Below are 14,069 nucleotides of genomic sequence, written 5' to 3' on the forward strand. Positions count from 1 at the left end.
AAGAAATGAAAAATGGGCAGCCAGTATAGGTTACAAACTAAGACAAATTCTCAAAGTATGAGACACGGCAAAAAATCTGAGGAAGTGGCAATCTGAGACTCCAAAGTGGAGCCTTATTTTATTTAATCAATGTTTAAGAATAAGATTGTCAATGCAACAACAACTGCATATGGCAAAAAAAATATTTATGGTAGTTCAGAAAAGAGAGGACTGAGGAAGTTTGAAGCCACCTAGTGATGTAGCAGGATGACTAATACAAATCACAGTTAAGAACCATGGATTTTTTACTTAAAAAGGAAGAGGCATATATCACTGTGGCAGGAACAGAACTGAACAGTGCTCAACACGCATTGAGAAAAAGATTAATTTAGTATTTCTAAAGAATTAAATAGAAATTAACAGCTCATCCTATGTATGACAGCACTGTAAACCAGGTATGACCTCCTTGAACACTACTGTGCATTTAGGCCTAACCATCTTCTGAAGAAAGACACACTTAGTGGGGGTTTATATCCTATAGATGGAAAGTCAGACCTTCAACAGGTTTGGTTGAGATCCACTTAAAGGTGATCCTTTCCTTAAAGTAGAAAAACAGTTCTCTCATGCATTTTATCTGCTGCTTACTGTGATTAAGTCTGAGGTTTCTAACACTTTCAAAAGAGACTAATTGTAGATCTGTAACTAAAATAAATAATCATTTTCAAGTCATTTCAGTAATCAAGTATAAATATTACATTAAAGGAAATTATGGGATTGAACTCCTTTAAACTGCTCTAATGGACATATGATTGCTTCTAACAGGAATTGAAAGAAAAGATGGATGAGCTCCTGCCACTGATCCCAGTTCTGGAACAATACAAAACTGATGCCAAATTAATCACCCAGTTCAAGGAGGAAATTAGGAATCTGTCTACTGTGCTCACTGGGATTCAGGAAGAAATTGGTGCTTATGACTATGACGAACTACACCAGCGTGTCCTCAGCTTAGAAACCAGGCTTCGAGACTGCATGAAAAAGCTCAGTAAGTTAACAAGTTCATGGCAAATTTGGTTCCTTGGCTGTGTATTTTTAGTTGTCTCTCTTAAGAAAGATTAAGTTTTGAGATTATTTTTGTTTGATGAAAGACTACACATTATATTCTGCTCTGTGCTACCCTAATAAAAGTCAAGAGTAACTGAAGCTAAGGTCAGTTACTTTGTGCCAGTGTATCTTAGATAATGACCTGCCCTACTGTATACAGAAGGAATTAAGATGGAGAATTATAACAGACAGCAATTTCAAAATCTAAGAGTTTTGCAAACCAGTTGGAGAGCTACAAATATTCTATCAAAAAAGCTCAGACAGGCATTGCTACTACAGTCACCCTTGGGATGTCAGTGTAAAAAAAATTTAGTGGGAAGTAGAGTAGAATCAGTTTTGAGATGTCCACATCATAACTCTGTCATTTTGCTATGAAACTTGGGAGGCCACTCTGGCTGTACTGTGTTTAGACCTGTAATATTAGCACTGAGAGATGTGCCATTCCCCAATTTGCATATCAATGTAATTAAGCATTACGCCTAATTTAAGGGAACAAAGGATGATTTCTGTAGGAAGCACAGCAACAAACCCAGTGAGCACTGCACTAGGTTTGCATCAGGCAGCCTCCATCTCAGCTGCTCACATGCTGGCTTTAGTTAGAAAAAGTCAAACATTGAGCATCTCTGAAAACCAGTGCTAGCTCAATATCAGCCACCAAAACTAAGAGCCTGAAGTATCATTTTCAAGTGTCAGCCTTAACTTCCATTACCCCTGGAGGAATCAGTAGAACCTACCTGCCTTACAAACACAATGCAGTCTCTCCTTTCCCTAGTCTATCCATCCATTCTGAGACTCCTGAATGGATCACTATTGCAACAATCCAGCCCCGCTATGAAAAACAAACACTTTGTATGTTAACACTGAACATCAATAAACTAGAAATTCCAAGCTTCAGTCCTGTGATCGGTGTCTCAGTTATCAAGTGTGGGATGTTTACTTTTAAGTGCTACACATTACCTTAAATATCTTGTTGACAGATAAGCAGAGCCTCCTTATTTTTGTGATGCAATGGAATGAGAAAAAACTAGGTTAAGTTAGCATCTTAAATTATTTATTTTCAGTTTCTTTATTTTACACTGGAAATAGCACAGTGATGATACACTAAAATACATGAAAGACCTCTTCAAACACAAATTTCTTATGATCCTATTTTCCCCTCAGTACACACACATAATAGCACATTACTGCATTGACAGGAGACAGTCAGGAGAAAATATCTGTGTTGCAATACCACAGCAAGCAAAGCAATTCCTATGAATAGACAGTATTTTCTGATAGTGAGGGTTAGAGTAGGTTATTAAACACCAAAAATCATCAGTTTATCTTTAATGAATATCTTATTTTTCTTTGCTTTTACGCCATCTTGTAATATTGATTAGTGAAGTGACTACAGTGTGAGATATATACCAGAATTACTAGGTATGTTCTCATCCTATCTATCCTGAATTCCTGCAACATATTGTATTTCTCTTGATGTACCTAATGGAAAAAACTCCTATTAAAATTACGTATATTAACAGTAGAGAGAAAATTTTTGTATAAAATAAATTATTAAGCGTATCCATTATCAAAAAGGAGTGGACTTTTTCAAGCTCTAACACAGATTCATTCATCCTTATTGGCATTACTCCCTAGTCTTAGATGCTTAAATGACTTTTATGCTCACAAGCTAATGGAGTGGCTGGTTTTTTCGCCTATCCCTGTGCACCTTTTAAAGTAAAAACAGCTTCAGTTAGGCCTGCTGTAACTCCTGAAAGTTCAGATCAGGAAGCATAAGGGGAAAACAGCTTTCGAACCTACACCTTCTTCCCAGCCACATTCACCACGCTGGAGATGCTCCAGCTGTGAGTGTCCCTGCCAGTCTGATGGCCAGAAGCCTACGGCAGCAGCAGGCTGCCACAGGATCTGGCTGGAATTTTCACAGATTTTGTTGCATTTCACAATATAATTATCTAATCAGCATGCGCAATAGCTATTTTCCATTCTTCTCCCTAGCAGGTGTTTTTCAGCCATATAATGCATTATTTATGTTGTCCTGGCCACTTATAAGGGATCTTCCATCTGCACTGGCAACACTGTCAACATCATTAACATATAGTAAGCAGTTGTCTTACTTTCAGTGAGGTTTAGTGATTACCACAACAGTTGTGATGACTGGAATTTGCTTCTTTGAAAGAAAGAGAAAATCCAGGAAGAAGTTGATAAGAAATTTGTTCACAAAGCTTTAAAAGGGTGCATGCAACTAAACACGTAGGAATAAAGTGCATGTGATTGCACACATCCCAAATTCACATACACTTATGTGCATATGGGTCCTTTGCTGGCAGTCCTGTAAGACATGTACATTTAGAAGGGAGTGCAGGTTGCACAGTGTGCTTGGAACCCTCCTATTCTTGTCATAATGTGTTTATGAAATGAGGAAAAAAAAAAGTGAGGCTATCATTTTTCTTAGTGTACCTGAACTTCTTAACATTTGCTAGTATGAAGATACATTTGACCTACCTTCTTACTAGCATCTGGTCCTTCTCCTGTCAGGGAATTAAATTGCTATATTGCTATAAACCAAAACAGAAGAAAAGGGTTGGCAAGGAGGCTTTAGCCACGTTGGGGGGAAAAAAAAAAAAAAAAAAGCATCGGCTAGTTTTAACTCTCCACCACCCCATAGTTATGGAAAATTCATAGTCCAGAAGTGATTCCCATTTCAGTTACATTTGTCTATGTTCCAGTTCTCTACATACAAAATGAGCTAAAGAAATGCCACAACTGAAAACTAATTGGAATTTTCATTCATTTCAGACTCCAAGACTTGCCATGCCAGAAAAATGTTAAATAAATTAACCTCCCTTGAGTATATTAGTATTACCATTCCCTAGCAAAAAACCTCAGCATGCAGGATCAGTTTTAGTATAGCCACACAAACAATTAACAGGTTCATTCTGCATCTGAGAATACAGACTGGGTTTAGATCAACATGTTTTACACTTAAGTAGAGAAGAAGAAGCTGTTACCAACTTCAGTGGAGGAGTAAGGGAAATTTCTTAGACTGAACACAAAGTTGGAAGTGCTTAAAACCACAGAGGAAACTTGCCTTGTTTTGTCAGTGAACTGTTAGACATTATATTGAGCTTTACTCTTGAGAGAGTTGTCATTCATTTAATTCCTGTATCAAATGCAAGATCAGGCTTGGGCAAGCTGGAAGAGAATTATCCTTATAAAGTCACTATAACCAATTATTTCAATGTTAAACAGATTCATAAACTGCATACTGTAGTAACGTATCATCAAAATGCTGTGATACTCACCTGGAATAAATTACTTCACTATGTTAGTAAGTCAATAACACTTCAGCACAGACAGCACACCTGCTACTTTATAATGAACAAAACATAAATTGTTCCAATTCTGCCAATTTTTATAGGTCTGCTGTAACAAATGGGTGAACACATTTGAAGGCAGGGCTCCAAAAGACAGAACTGAAGAAAACAACACCGCCTTTCTCTTGAAGAATGAGAAATTAGATTTACGGTTTTCATAATTGTGTTCACTCGATTCTCTTAACTTCTGATCCAATACTGGAAGCAACACTGCATTAGGGGACTGTCTGACAGTTTGACAGAGTAAAACGTGAACTGAAGGGCAGAGGAATTTCATTGAGAAGAGGAGGAAAATTTGGCCTCAGTCACTTTTTTGAGAGAAACGTGTCACGTTTCTCTGCATCATCTGTCAGCAATAGGTTCGCTGTATTCACAAGACCAGTATTTAAGCAAGTATGTTGATTTGTGGAATACTTGGGACAATTTACTTCTACAGAATTTACCTTTGCAGCCTTAAACAGTTTAAAACAGCGTGAGCTGATTTATCAAGGTTGACCATTCAACCAAGACTTGCTTTGGGGCCTTGTCCTGTTCTTTCAAGCAGTACTTTCTGAACTGAAAGGACTTACTGCTTGGTTTGAGTTCTCACTACTCAAAAGAGGTGACATGCATGTACTTGGCCCTGAACATTTTGCAAATTAACAGAAGACTGAGATTTTGAAACAATCTGCAGCTGGAGTAAGGGTGAGGGTAAACAACTGTAAATAATATTTTCCCGTTTTTAAAAATCATGTCAATAATTTTATTAAAGGCTGTCTGCAACTAGACTTAAATGACTAGACTTTTGGCAGAGACTTTATATGTTAAGCTCCTGTGCTGAAGGATCTTTCAACTGTAAGGAGACTGGGGTGACAAGACAGAGGTGGGCACTGACAGCTCTGCTGCTTCCTTTTTACTGTACATGCTGTGAGCAAGTAGGTCAGCAGACCTCAAGTATACTGCTGAGGTTTACAGAAGAAACCTGCTAATGGGATATGAATTATCACTACAATAGGAATCACTTACCATATACAGAAAATATACTTGTAGTATTACTCCTTAGTCTTAAGTACCAGTTCCATCAAATTATAACACAAATAGGCAGATCCATGGGTTTCTGTTAACTGAACAAGGAAAAGAAAAGATGGGTCATACTATAGGGCAGGAGGAAAAAAAATCCTCATGCTTCTTACAATATGCTCTGTTTTGTTGTGCTGAAAACTGTCACTTTTTCAGTCAGCAGCCACCCCTCAGCTATAAGTAGCTGTCCTAACAGTCTTCCTTTCTTGATCACTACATGTTATCTGAGAATAAAAAATTGATCACATAAATATACCCTGATTCAAACTGATGATCATTTAGTGGCTGAAGTGCAATGTCATTTTTTTTTCCACACTGAACAGCATCTCAATACATTTTGAAAGACTATTCCCTGAAAGCATCTGACTCTTGTCACAGGGGAAGGCAGCTTGGTTCATTTCAACTGGCAACCAGTGAACTGTACATCCAGGATAAATAGGAGTAATGCAGCAGAGGAACCACAGTACTAGACACTTAAACATACAAATTTCGGAACACCCTTCTCTGGCTAGACTCAAAGACTCCACTCACATATGGATCACCACGTGCACAAACACCCACGGAGTTGTGTGCACAGCCCCCCCCCCCAGCAGCTAGCATGTTCTACAAACACATCACCTGCTTTTACACCTCTGCTGGAGATGTGGGGCCTCAAGCTCAGTGTGTGCCTGTGCTGCTCCCCACAATCCACAAACACACCCACGCTGGGGAGCAAACCTGTGAGCTCTCACACACCTGCCCCGGCTGAGGGACCTGACCCACTGCCCCCCATGCTCTGCCTGCCCTCACTGAGCGCTGGCTCTGCCTGGCCCTGGCACTGCTTACCCAGCCACAGTTTGCAAATTCAAGGCACACTGTCACGCTGCCCTGCCTACCCCAACACGGCATTACCCAGCCCAGACACAAACCTGGGCTCTGAGAGCACCCTCACATCTCTGCCATGGGCCCCTTCCACAAGTTTTCTCCATTCAGAAGCAAAATTTCACAACTCATATATGATTCCACATTTAAGTTCCTGGATTTCTTTTTTTTGATAGAAGAAATGTTGTTTCAGATTCCAAATTCTTTGACTATGTTTTCCTACTAATTTAAGTACTGTGTTTTAAAGGCAGGAATTAGTATACCTTATAACTCATACATTCACTGTATTTTAATTATTTTAAAAACTACAAATTCAGCAGTAATTATTTTTTCCAATTTCTTTCTACTTATTACTAGTTTTCTGATAATTTTATTCCAAATTAAATATTCCAAATTCCAAAGTTAACCTTTCTGAAGGTTTGAGTTTATCTCATGCCCTTTTCTGAGACTATTTACTAACATACCATCTAAAAATAAAAGCCTTCACCCTCATGGGATATAATCCTCTACCCTTCAAGCTAATAGCAGTTCATAGCTGTAGAATAAGAGCACTCAGTGCACAATAATAGTAGCCTATCTACAGAGAAATCCAGAATAAAAAATATCTGTACAATGATAATCAACTGTAAAAACCTGTAAGATTCTTTAAAATAGGTAATTCCAAAAATATCTTTAAAATATTACAATGTCCATAGATTGAGATCTGTAAATAATAGTGCCTTTTAATTGACCTGGAAAATAGACACAGCCTACCCTGCTCATTGAGGTCTCAGCCCGTATTCAGTTATCTTCATTGCCAATACACCCCACTTCCCTGGCTCTGAACAAAAACTCCACGAGCAGCCTCTGAGTTGCCACCACAGCATTAACCCCATTCTGAGTGAGGGAGACAGTCTGGCACATTACACTCCTTGCCAGTTACAGAGAGTAGAAAATTTAGGCTTAATGTGACCCTCTTTTGAACTGAATAAATTCATTCACAACACCATATACTTTATTTTCCACATTTCCTAGATAGGTAGGGTTATACAGTACAGCACAACCATGTAGCACAGAGAAGTACTTACATTTAGATTAAAAAAATTAGTGAAAGATTTCACTTCTTTTCACATTCTTATGGAACATCTTTTTTGTAAAATCATACTATTTCACCTAATCACCTGCACACCACTATGTGATATTAATCCTTGGTAAATACAATGAATTCCACCAGGAGCTTGTTGCTAATAAGAATGTTATTAATGTCCCCTAAAATATAGATTTTTGGATTGCTAGGAAGGTCAGCATCCAAGATCATATCGACTTTCATTATTTCCTCCCAGACAGTCTAATATGAGGCAGTCTAATGAAATAGAAGCCAAGTGATACAGCCAAGCTTGCTGAGTAATTCTCATACTTTCTTCACACAGCCTCCAGTCCTGGAACAGCTACATGTGTGCAACCACAGGGCAATCAGGCACAAGCTTTGTGTAGAGCTTGCTTTGTGTACAAGCTCATTTTTTCCTGTGTGCCCTTAACCACCCTGCTACCCTGGTCAATGGAAAACTGAAACATCCATCAGTCCTAGCTGTGCACTGAACTTCCTGAAGGCAAAAGTGACAGAGGATTATGTCTTCATTTCATTTATCATTAAGTGTTCTTCACTTCAGCTCAGAAGATACAGAAAAGTTCCTTCAGTGAAGATGACAATTCATCTTCAACATAAGTCTGAATCCCCTGGAGCCACAATTTAGTTTAGAGCAATTGGTCCTGTGCTCTGACAGATGTCAAGGAGAGTTGTGCAATTATTTGCATTAATGCATTTGTTTTTCTAATTTCAGCATGCGGCAAATTGATGAAAATTACAGGCCCCATTACAGTGAAGATATCCGGAACCCGATTTGGAGCCTGGATGACGGATCCATTGGCATCGGAGAAAAATAACCGAGTATGTAAAGGCACTGACTATCTTTGTGCCCCCTTTTTTTTTACTTGCTTTATTTTAATCCTTAAAAATGTATTTTCCCCCTAGGAAGTTACACTCCCAAGCATGTTTCTTCTATTTCAGTCATTTTTACACTTAACATCGTCAGAGAAAAAGCAACAGTGTTTGTGCAAAAATATCCAAAGACAGAAGTTAGCTAAGCACCTTTATGCCTTCAGCTTTTTCAGGGATGACAAACATCTCTCTGAACTGACTACACTTCCTTTTTATTTCCTAACATGTTTAATGGAGCTTGAGTCTTTAAGAACTCAAGTACTATAAAACAAACATCCACACTTTTACTCGAGAGCACTTGTAATTCAGCACAGTTAAAATTTACAGGATTAGGCCCCATATAATCTGTATTCAGGCCATTTTCTGCATCATATCCAAGTTACGTTATTGTTTGGATCTAAAACAGGACACAGCTTTAAGGAGGTGCTCTGTCCAAAGGGGTTTGGAAGTCAAAACACGGTTTCATTTGTATGAAACCCACAACATTAGCTTTTTGACTACAGAAAAAAAAAAACACCAAAGGCTACATACAAATAGCAATAACTAAAGATTTGTGTGCAGCTCTCCCCTGCCTGCTGTGTCTGTGCAGGTTTACTACTGACCCCAGAAATCTCAATTAACTTTAGGAGAGCAGCAAACTCTACTCAGCCCCATCTTATCCTGAAAATGTTTCTTCTGATACCTCAGAGTGCCAGTGGCTGCTCCAGAACCATGCCCATGAGCCCTTGTCTCCATCAGCACCTGCTCCCTGTTCAGTCCCCTCCCAGCACACCCTGCCACCCCCTCCCCTGACAGCCACCACCTTCAAGTAACACACAAATTACTTGTGCACGCAAACCATGCAAAACCCTCCTTGCACCAAGTAATGGGCAGCCAGAAGCTGAACTGGTGATTATACAAATATTTTGTTCATGTCAGTGTTGAAATTGGCATAAAAAACCCTCCAGAAATCATTCTTCTTTTTTTTTAGCTGGGATTTTATTTGTCCTCTGACAAACTAAAAGGAGAAAAGGTAAAATGCATGAAGGAAAAAATGGGGGAATGGAAGTTGCACATAGCACATTAAAAAGAATTATTGATTCTGTTTTAAGGAGAAAAAATGGTTTCTAAACTTTACTGGTTTCATTGCTATTGTTTCTGTTTTCCTTACTAAGAATAGACTATTTTTCATTGATTAGAAATTCAGCTGAAAAAAATTCAACCACGTTTATTCCTAAGTATAAATTCAAGTTTAGCTCGCATACCATTTTCCATCTCTCTCTTAGATTATTAGTCTCTGGGAATATCTTTAAGCAAGCTCCATATAGCAGAGATCCAAACACTGAATAATCCAAAATTAAATTTCTCTGAAAATGCAGACACTGTAGTTAGTAAGAGTTATATTTAAAGTTCACCTGTATAGGTAAGTTTTGATTCAGAAATTCAAGAGTTCCTCATGCTTTTGTAACAGCAATATCGGCAATATTGTACTATGATAGCCTGCTGCATATCTAAAACCCGTTTTCCCTCTTTTCCTGCAATTTATCCATCATGCCATATCACGCTCATGTACCACAGACTGTGTTCCAGATGTTTACTCCCAATCTTTGTTTTCTTTCCAGGTCTGGTACATGGATAGTTACACTAACAATAAAATTGTCCGTGAATATAAATCAATTGCAGACTTTGTCAGTGGAGCTGAATCAAGGACATACAACCTTCCATTCAAATGGGCAGGCACCAACCACGTTGTCTACAATGGTTCCCTCTATTTCAACAAGTACCAGAGCAACATCATCATCAAATACAGCTTTGACACGGGGCGGGTGCTCGCGCAGCGCAGCCTGGAGTACGCTGGTTTTCACAATGTCTACCCTTACACCTGGGGGGGCTTCTCTGATATTGATCTGATGGCAGATGAAATTGGGCTGTGGGCTGTGTATGCCACCAACCAGAATGCAGGCAACATTGTCATCAGCCAGCTAAACCAGGATACTCTGGAGGTGCTGAAGAGCTGGAGCACAGGCTACCCAAAGAGAAGCGCTGGAGAATCCTTCATGATCTGTGGCACCTTGTATGTTACTAACTCTCACTTAACAGGAGCCAAGGTCTACTATTCTTATTCCACAAAAACTTCCACTTACGAGTATACAGACATTCCTTTCCATAATCAGTATTTCCATATATCCATGCTTGACTACAATGCAAGAGATAGAGCTCTCTATGCCTGGAATAATGGACACCAAGTCCTGTTTAACGTCACCCTCTTCCACGTCATTAAAACTGAAGATGACACATAATTTTCTTTCCCTTACCTCCCTCCGTCAAAGCAGTCTCATTTGTGATTAACTCTAAAAGCATCCATCTCTTTCAGTTCCTTTTAATTTACATTTCTTTCTTCATTAAGGAAAAGCAACATTTTCTACTATGTAATGCATTTCAAATATGGCTGAGCCTGTCTAAAATGACCTGTCGGAAATAAAAGCATCTTAACTCATGATTCTACAAGGTCTGTCAAGACCTTGTCTTGAAAAGCACTAAAGAGAATTTAAGTGGCTAAAGACAGTTTTTAAAAGATTATGATCTGCCTTATTTTAGAGTCAGAGACTAATGTTAGCTTAAATGCATGAATGTCTTTTTTTACCTCATTTTTTTGTTTTAATCTATTGCTTAACTTCAGGAAGCATTTTGGTAGTGTCAGACACATATTGCACATTGTATTTTTTTATTTATTCAGAAAGATTTAGGAACTTAATTTACTTAGACATGGAGTATGATTCATTTTGCCATCACCCAATTTCAGATGTGGTGCTGTACAGTATGTTTTTAAATCTCTTGCGAACATTTTATCGACAGTATGTATTTCTACCATTGTAACCACCATTGTGCAATTGTATCTCTTCACTTATGTGAAAGTAAACTAAGTACTATTTTTTATAAAATATATTGAAATAATGCAGTTCTGGTTATGGGTCAATTGAAAGTGGTAAAAATCTGCTAAAAGGTTGTTATTTCTGAGAAAGACCAGTAGTTTCTCAGATGCATGATTCCCATTCTCAGCTTTGCTTGGTAGATCTCTTCTTCACCACTGGCACTTATCGAAGCCTCATACCCGTCTCAGCTTTACAACTGTTTGCCCTGCCCAATTTTTAGCTCATACTGCTGGCTTCTCTCTCCCTCAGTCTCTTTCTCCCACTTTCTTCCCTTCCAGCATTTTATTGCCCTTGTTTATGCTCACTCCCTGATCTGGGCTTTCCAAGAGAGAAGCAGAAAGCGGGCTGGTGCCCATGTCTGCAGCAAGCGTGTGAGTCCACAGCATGTGAGTGCTGTTCTGGGGCAGTGAGGAGCAGTGTTAGAAGTCAAGTTGCTTTCCTTAATCTGCCTATCTTCTTACTCATAATAGAAGAACATTTATCTTTTGACAAAACTCTTCTCTGGGATGACCATAATTAAAGAGAAAATACAAAGGAAAAGGTACAAAGGCTGGATGATCACTGTGGCACTGGGTAGCCCTTGCTTGGAAATGGCAACAACACTGAGGCCAACCTCTTGCAAAGAGGTTTGGGTTTTGCTAGCAGTAGAATTGTTACTTATGGTCAAAACTGATGCCTTTAAAAACAAATATTTATGAAAGCTGTGTGGCTTGCAATACTATCTCATTAGAAACTAGGGGATGGGGAGAGTGCACATTATATTGAGAAAAAAGGAATGAGGTGCTATTCATATCTTTTGGCATAAATGGAAAGAAAGTAACATTATTAAGCACTAGTAATAAGATTTTTTATTAGCTGGGCTCTCACAAAATGCAAAAAGACAAAAAATTCAGTGAAAGCTGAAGCTTTGTGAAGCTCACAAAATCTGGGATTCTCCTCTTTATATCCTTTGAAATTGAAAAGCCAGATCTATTTTGAAGACATTTTATTTGCTGGTTCTACCAGCGTGTCAGCTGAGACCACCTTAAGCCTCATTAATGTTTTCATTATTATAAATATATATGTCTGTTTATGTTTACAAATCTGCTTTATAACATAACCCCCATATGAAGCTGAACAAACTGCCTTATTTTTCATACTGGCTGCAAAAAAAAAAAAGGAAGCTAATTAGGTTTCAAGAACTGATAAAGGGGAAAAAAACCAGCAAATTACATTACAACATGACCAGAGAAAAGTTACTTTCCTGCTTCCATCTCCCCCCTCCTGCCTAGCTGAAATGATAGCTGTTATCCCTTACAATCAGTTACACAGAATTTCAAGACTCAGTTCAGCTAAATAGACAAATTAAATCACTTCCCTCCTGTAACCAACTTTCCTGTACTGACAATGAAATCTTCTATGTGATGTGTGAAAGTGTATATGACTACTCATTAAAAAAGATATTTTATGTCATACAGGGATGTTTTATGAAAATGAAGTATGTTCAGATTTTTATCAAAAGCCATAAAGCAAACCCTAACCTTTTCTCTCTACAGAGTAACTTCAACAAAATAGAACTTTTTCACTGAGATAGCATTCTTAAAAACATTAGTAATTAGATTGAGAAATTGAACTTCTTTCTACTGTATCATCATAAACTAGACTAATACTCATGATGCGAGAATAACTTAATCTGAAAAAAATTATTACTACCATATTTCTTTATAAGACTGTCATTCTGTGTAACTAGCATGCACACACTAGTACAGGTTGATAACAGTTCTTACAGGAAGATTAATCTCACCTGATTTCAGTGTCATTTAGTGAGCCTTTTAAAGGGTAACACACTCCTATTAGTCAAAGGAAAGGAAGAAACGGACACTATTACAGGGTGCTAGAGATGGATGGATAAGAGAGGTGGGAAAGGCTCCTTCAAAAGGTGTTTTGTCATACCTGGATAAATCTCGCCCTTCTAAATTAGTAACAATGAGCTGGATTCCGGTAACTTTAAACATGATATAACAGCTTACATACCACCCGTACAACAAAACACAGCGAGGCATTATCAATTAACACAACTTCCTGCTAAGGAGCATTCATTTTTCTGTGACTCAGTGTTGATCACCTATCTTTTCCAAATTGGAAATTCCATAGTCATATTTCCAAAAGGCTGAAAACACCATGCCTCACTGTAAGCAAATTTGTGTTACAATCTTTGCCTTCATAATTGAGCAGCACAAGCAGAAAATCTTCCTAATGTAGCAGCAACCCAGAACTTTTATTCTTATAGTTGAAGCATAGGCTGTTTGTTATGAGGAGGTATCAGTACTCTAGGGGGGAAAAAAAACTATCCTTAAACATGAGGAAATTAATTTTAGAGCCTGTTTGAATATCTTAGTGACCTCCTGCTTCAAGGGATAAACATGTAAAAGGACTGTATCACTCTTGCACCCAGACCAGAATTCTTAAATTTCCCCAAGCTGTGCTGGCAGCAGAGGGAGATGCACACAGTCACAAATCTAGCACAGGAACACAAGTCTGCCAAGCCACCAGGCACGCCTGTCCTGAGGGAGCCTAGGGAACGTGGATGATGCACACCACAAAGCCCATAGCATTCTCCCTGCAATGGACTTACTGTTCCCCTGGACAAAACAGGCAGAACAAACCTCCCCAGAGAAAGCTTCCTGAACAGTAATAATCTTTTATAGTCCCATCTGGCAATTCTTGCCCGTGAGTAACTCTCAAGTCTATTATTACACACACAGGCTGTTCAGCCTGCCCTGTCTGTCACAGTGTGCCAAGCAGACCACTGGCAGGGTGACTCTG

At 38.6% G+C, this 14,069-nt stretch overlaps 1 protein-coding gene across 2 annotated transcripts in view; it reads left to right on the forward strand.

The window, feature by feature from the left end:
* The window catches only part of OLFM3 (olfactomedin 3), a 48,962-nt gene extending 37,672 nt beyond the window's left edge, over positions 1 to 11,290 (forward strand). Inside the window, exons 3-5 of one of the 2 annotated variants that reach the window (XM_027740817.2) lie at positions 802 to 1,021; positions 8,195 to 8,301; positions 9,954 to 11,275. In XM_027740817.2, coding sequence (XP_027596618.1) covers positions 802 to 1,021; positions 8,195 to 8,301; positions 9,954 to 10,631 — 1,005 coding nt within the window. In that variant the 3' untranslated portion in view covers positions 10,632 to 11,275. Of the gene's footprint in view, positions 1 to 801; positions 1,022 to 8,194; positions 8,302 to 9,953 lie in introns of both variants that reach the window. The other variant, XM_027740816.2, reaches the window with a different exon arrangement.
* The last annotated feature ends 2,779 nt before the right edge of the window (positions 11,291 to 14,069 follow it).

Source organism: Pipra filicauda, unplaced genomic scaffold (genome assembly GCF_003945595.2).
Source record: "Pipra filicauda isolate LSUMZ 115617 unplaced genomic scaffold, ASM394559v2 scaffold135_size2527700_pilon, whole genome shotgun sequence".
NCBI classification, from domain to species: domain Eukaryota; kingdom Metazoa; phylum Chordata; class Aves; order Passeriformes; family Pipridae; genus Pipra; species Pipra filicauda.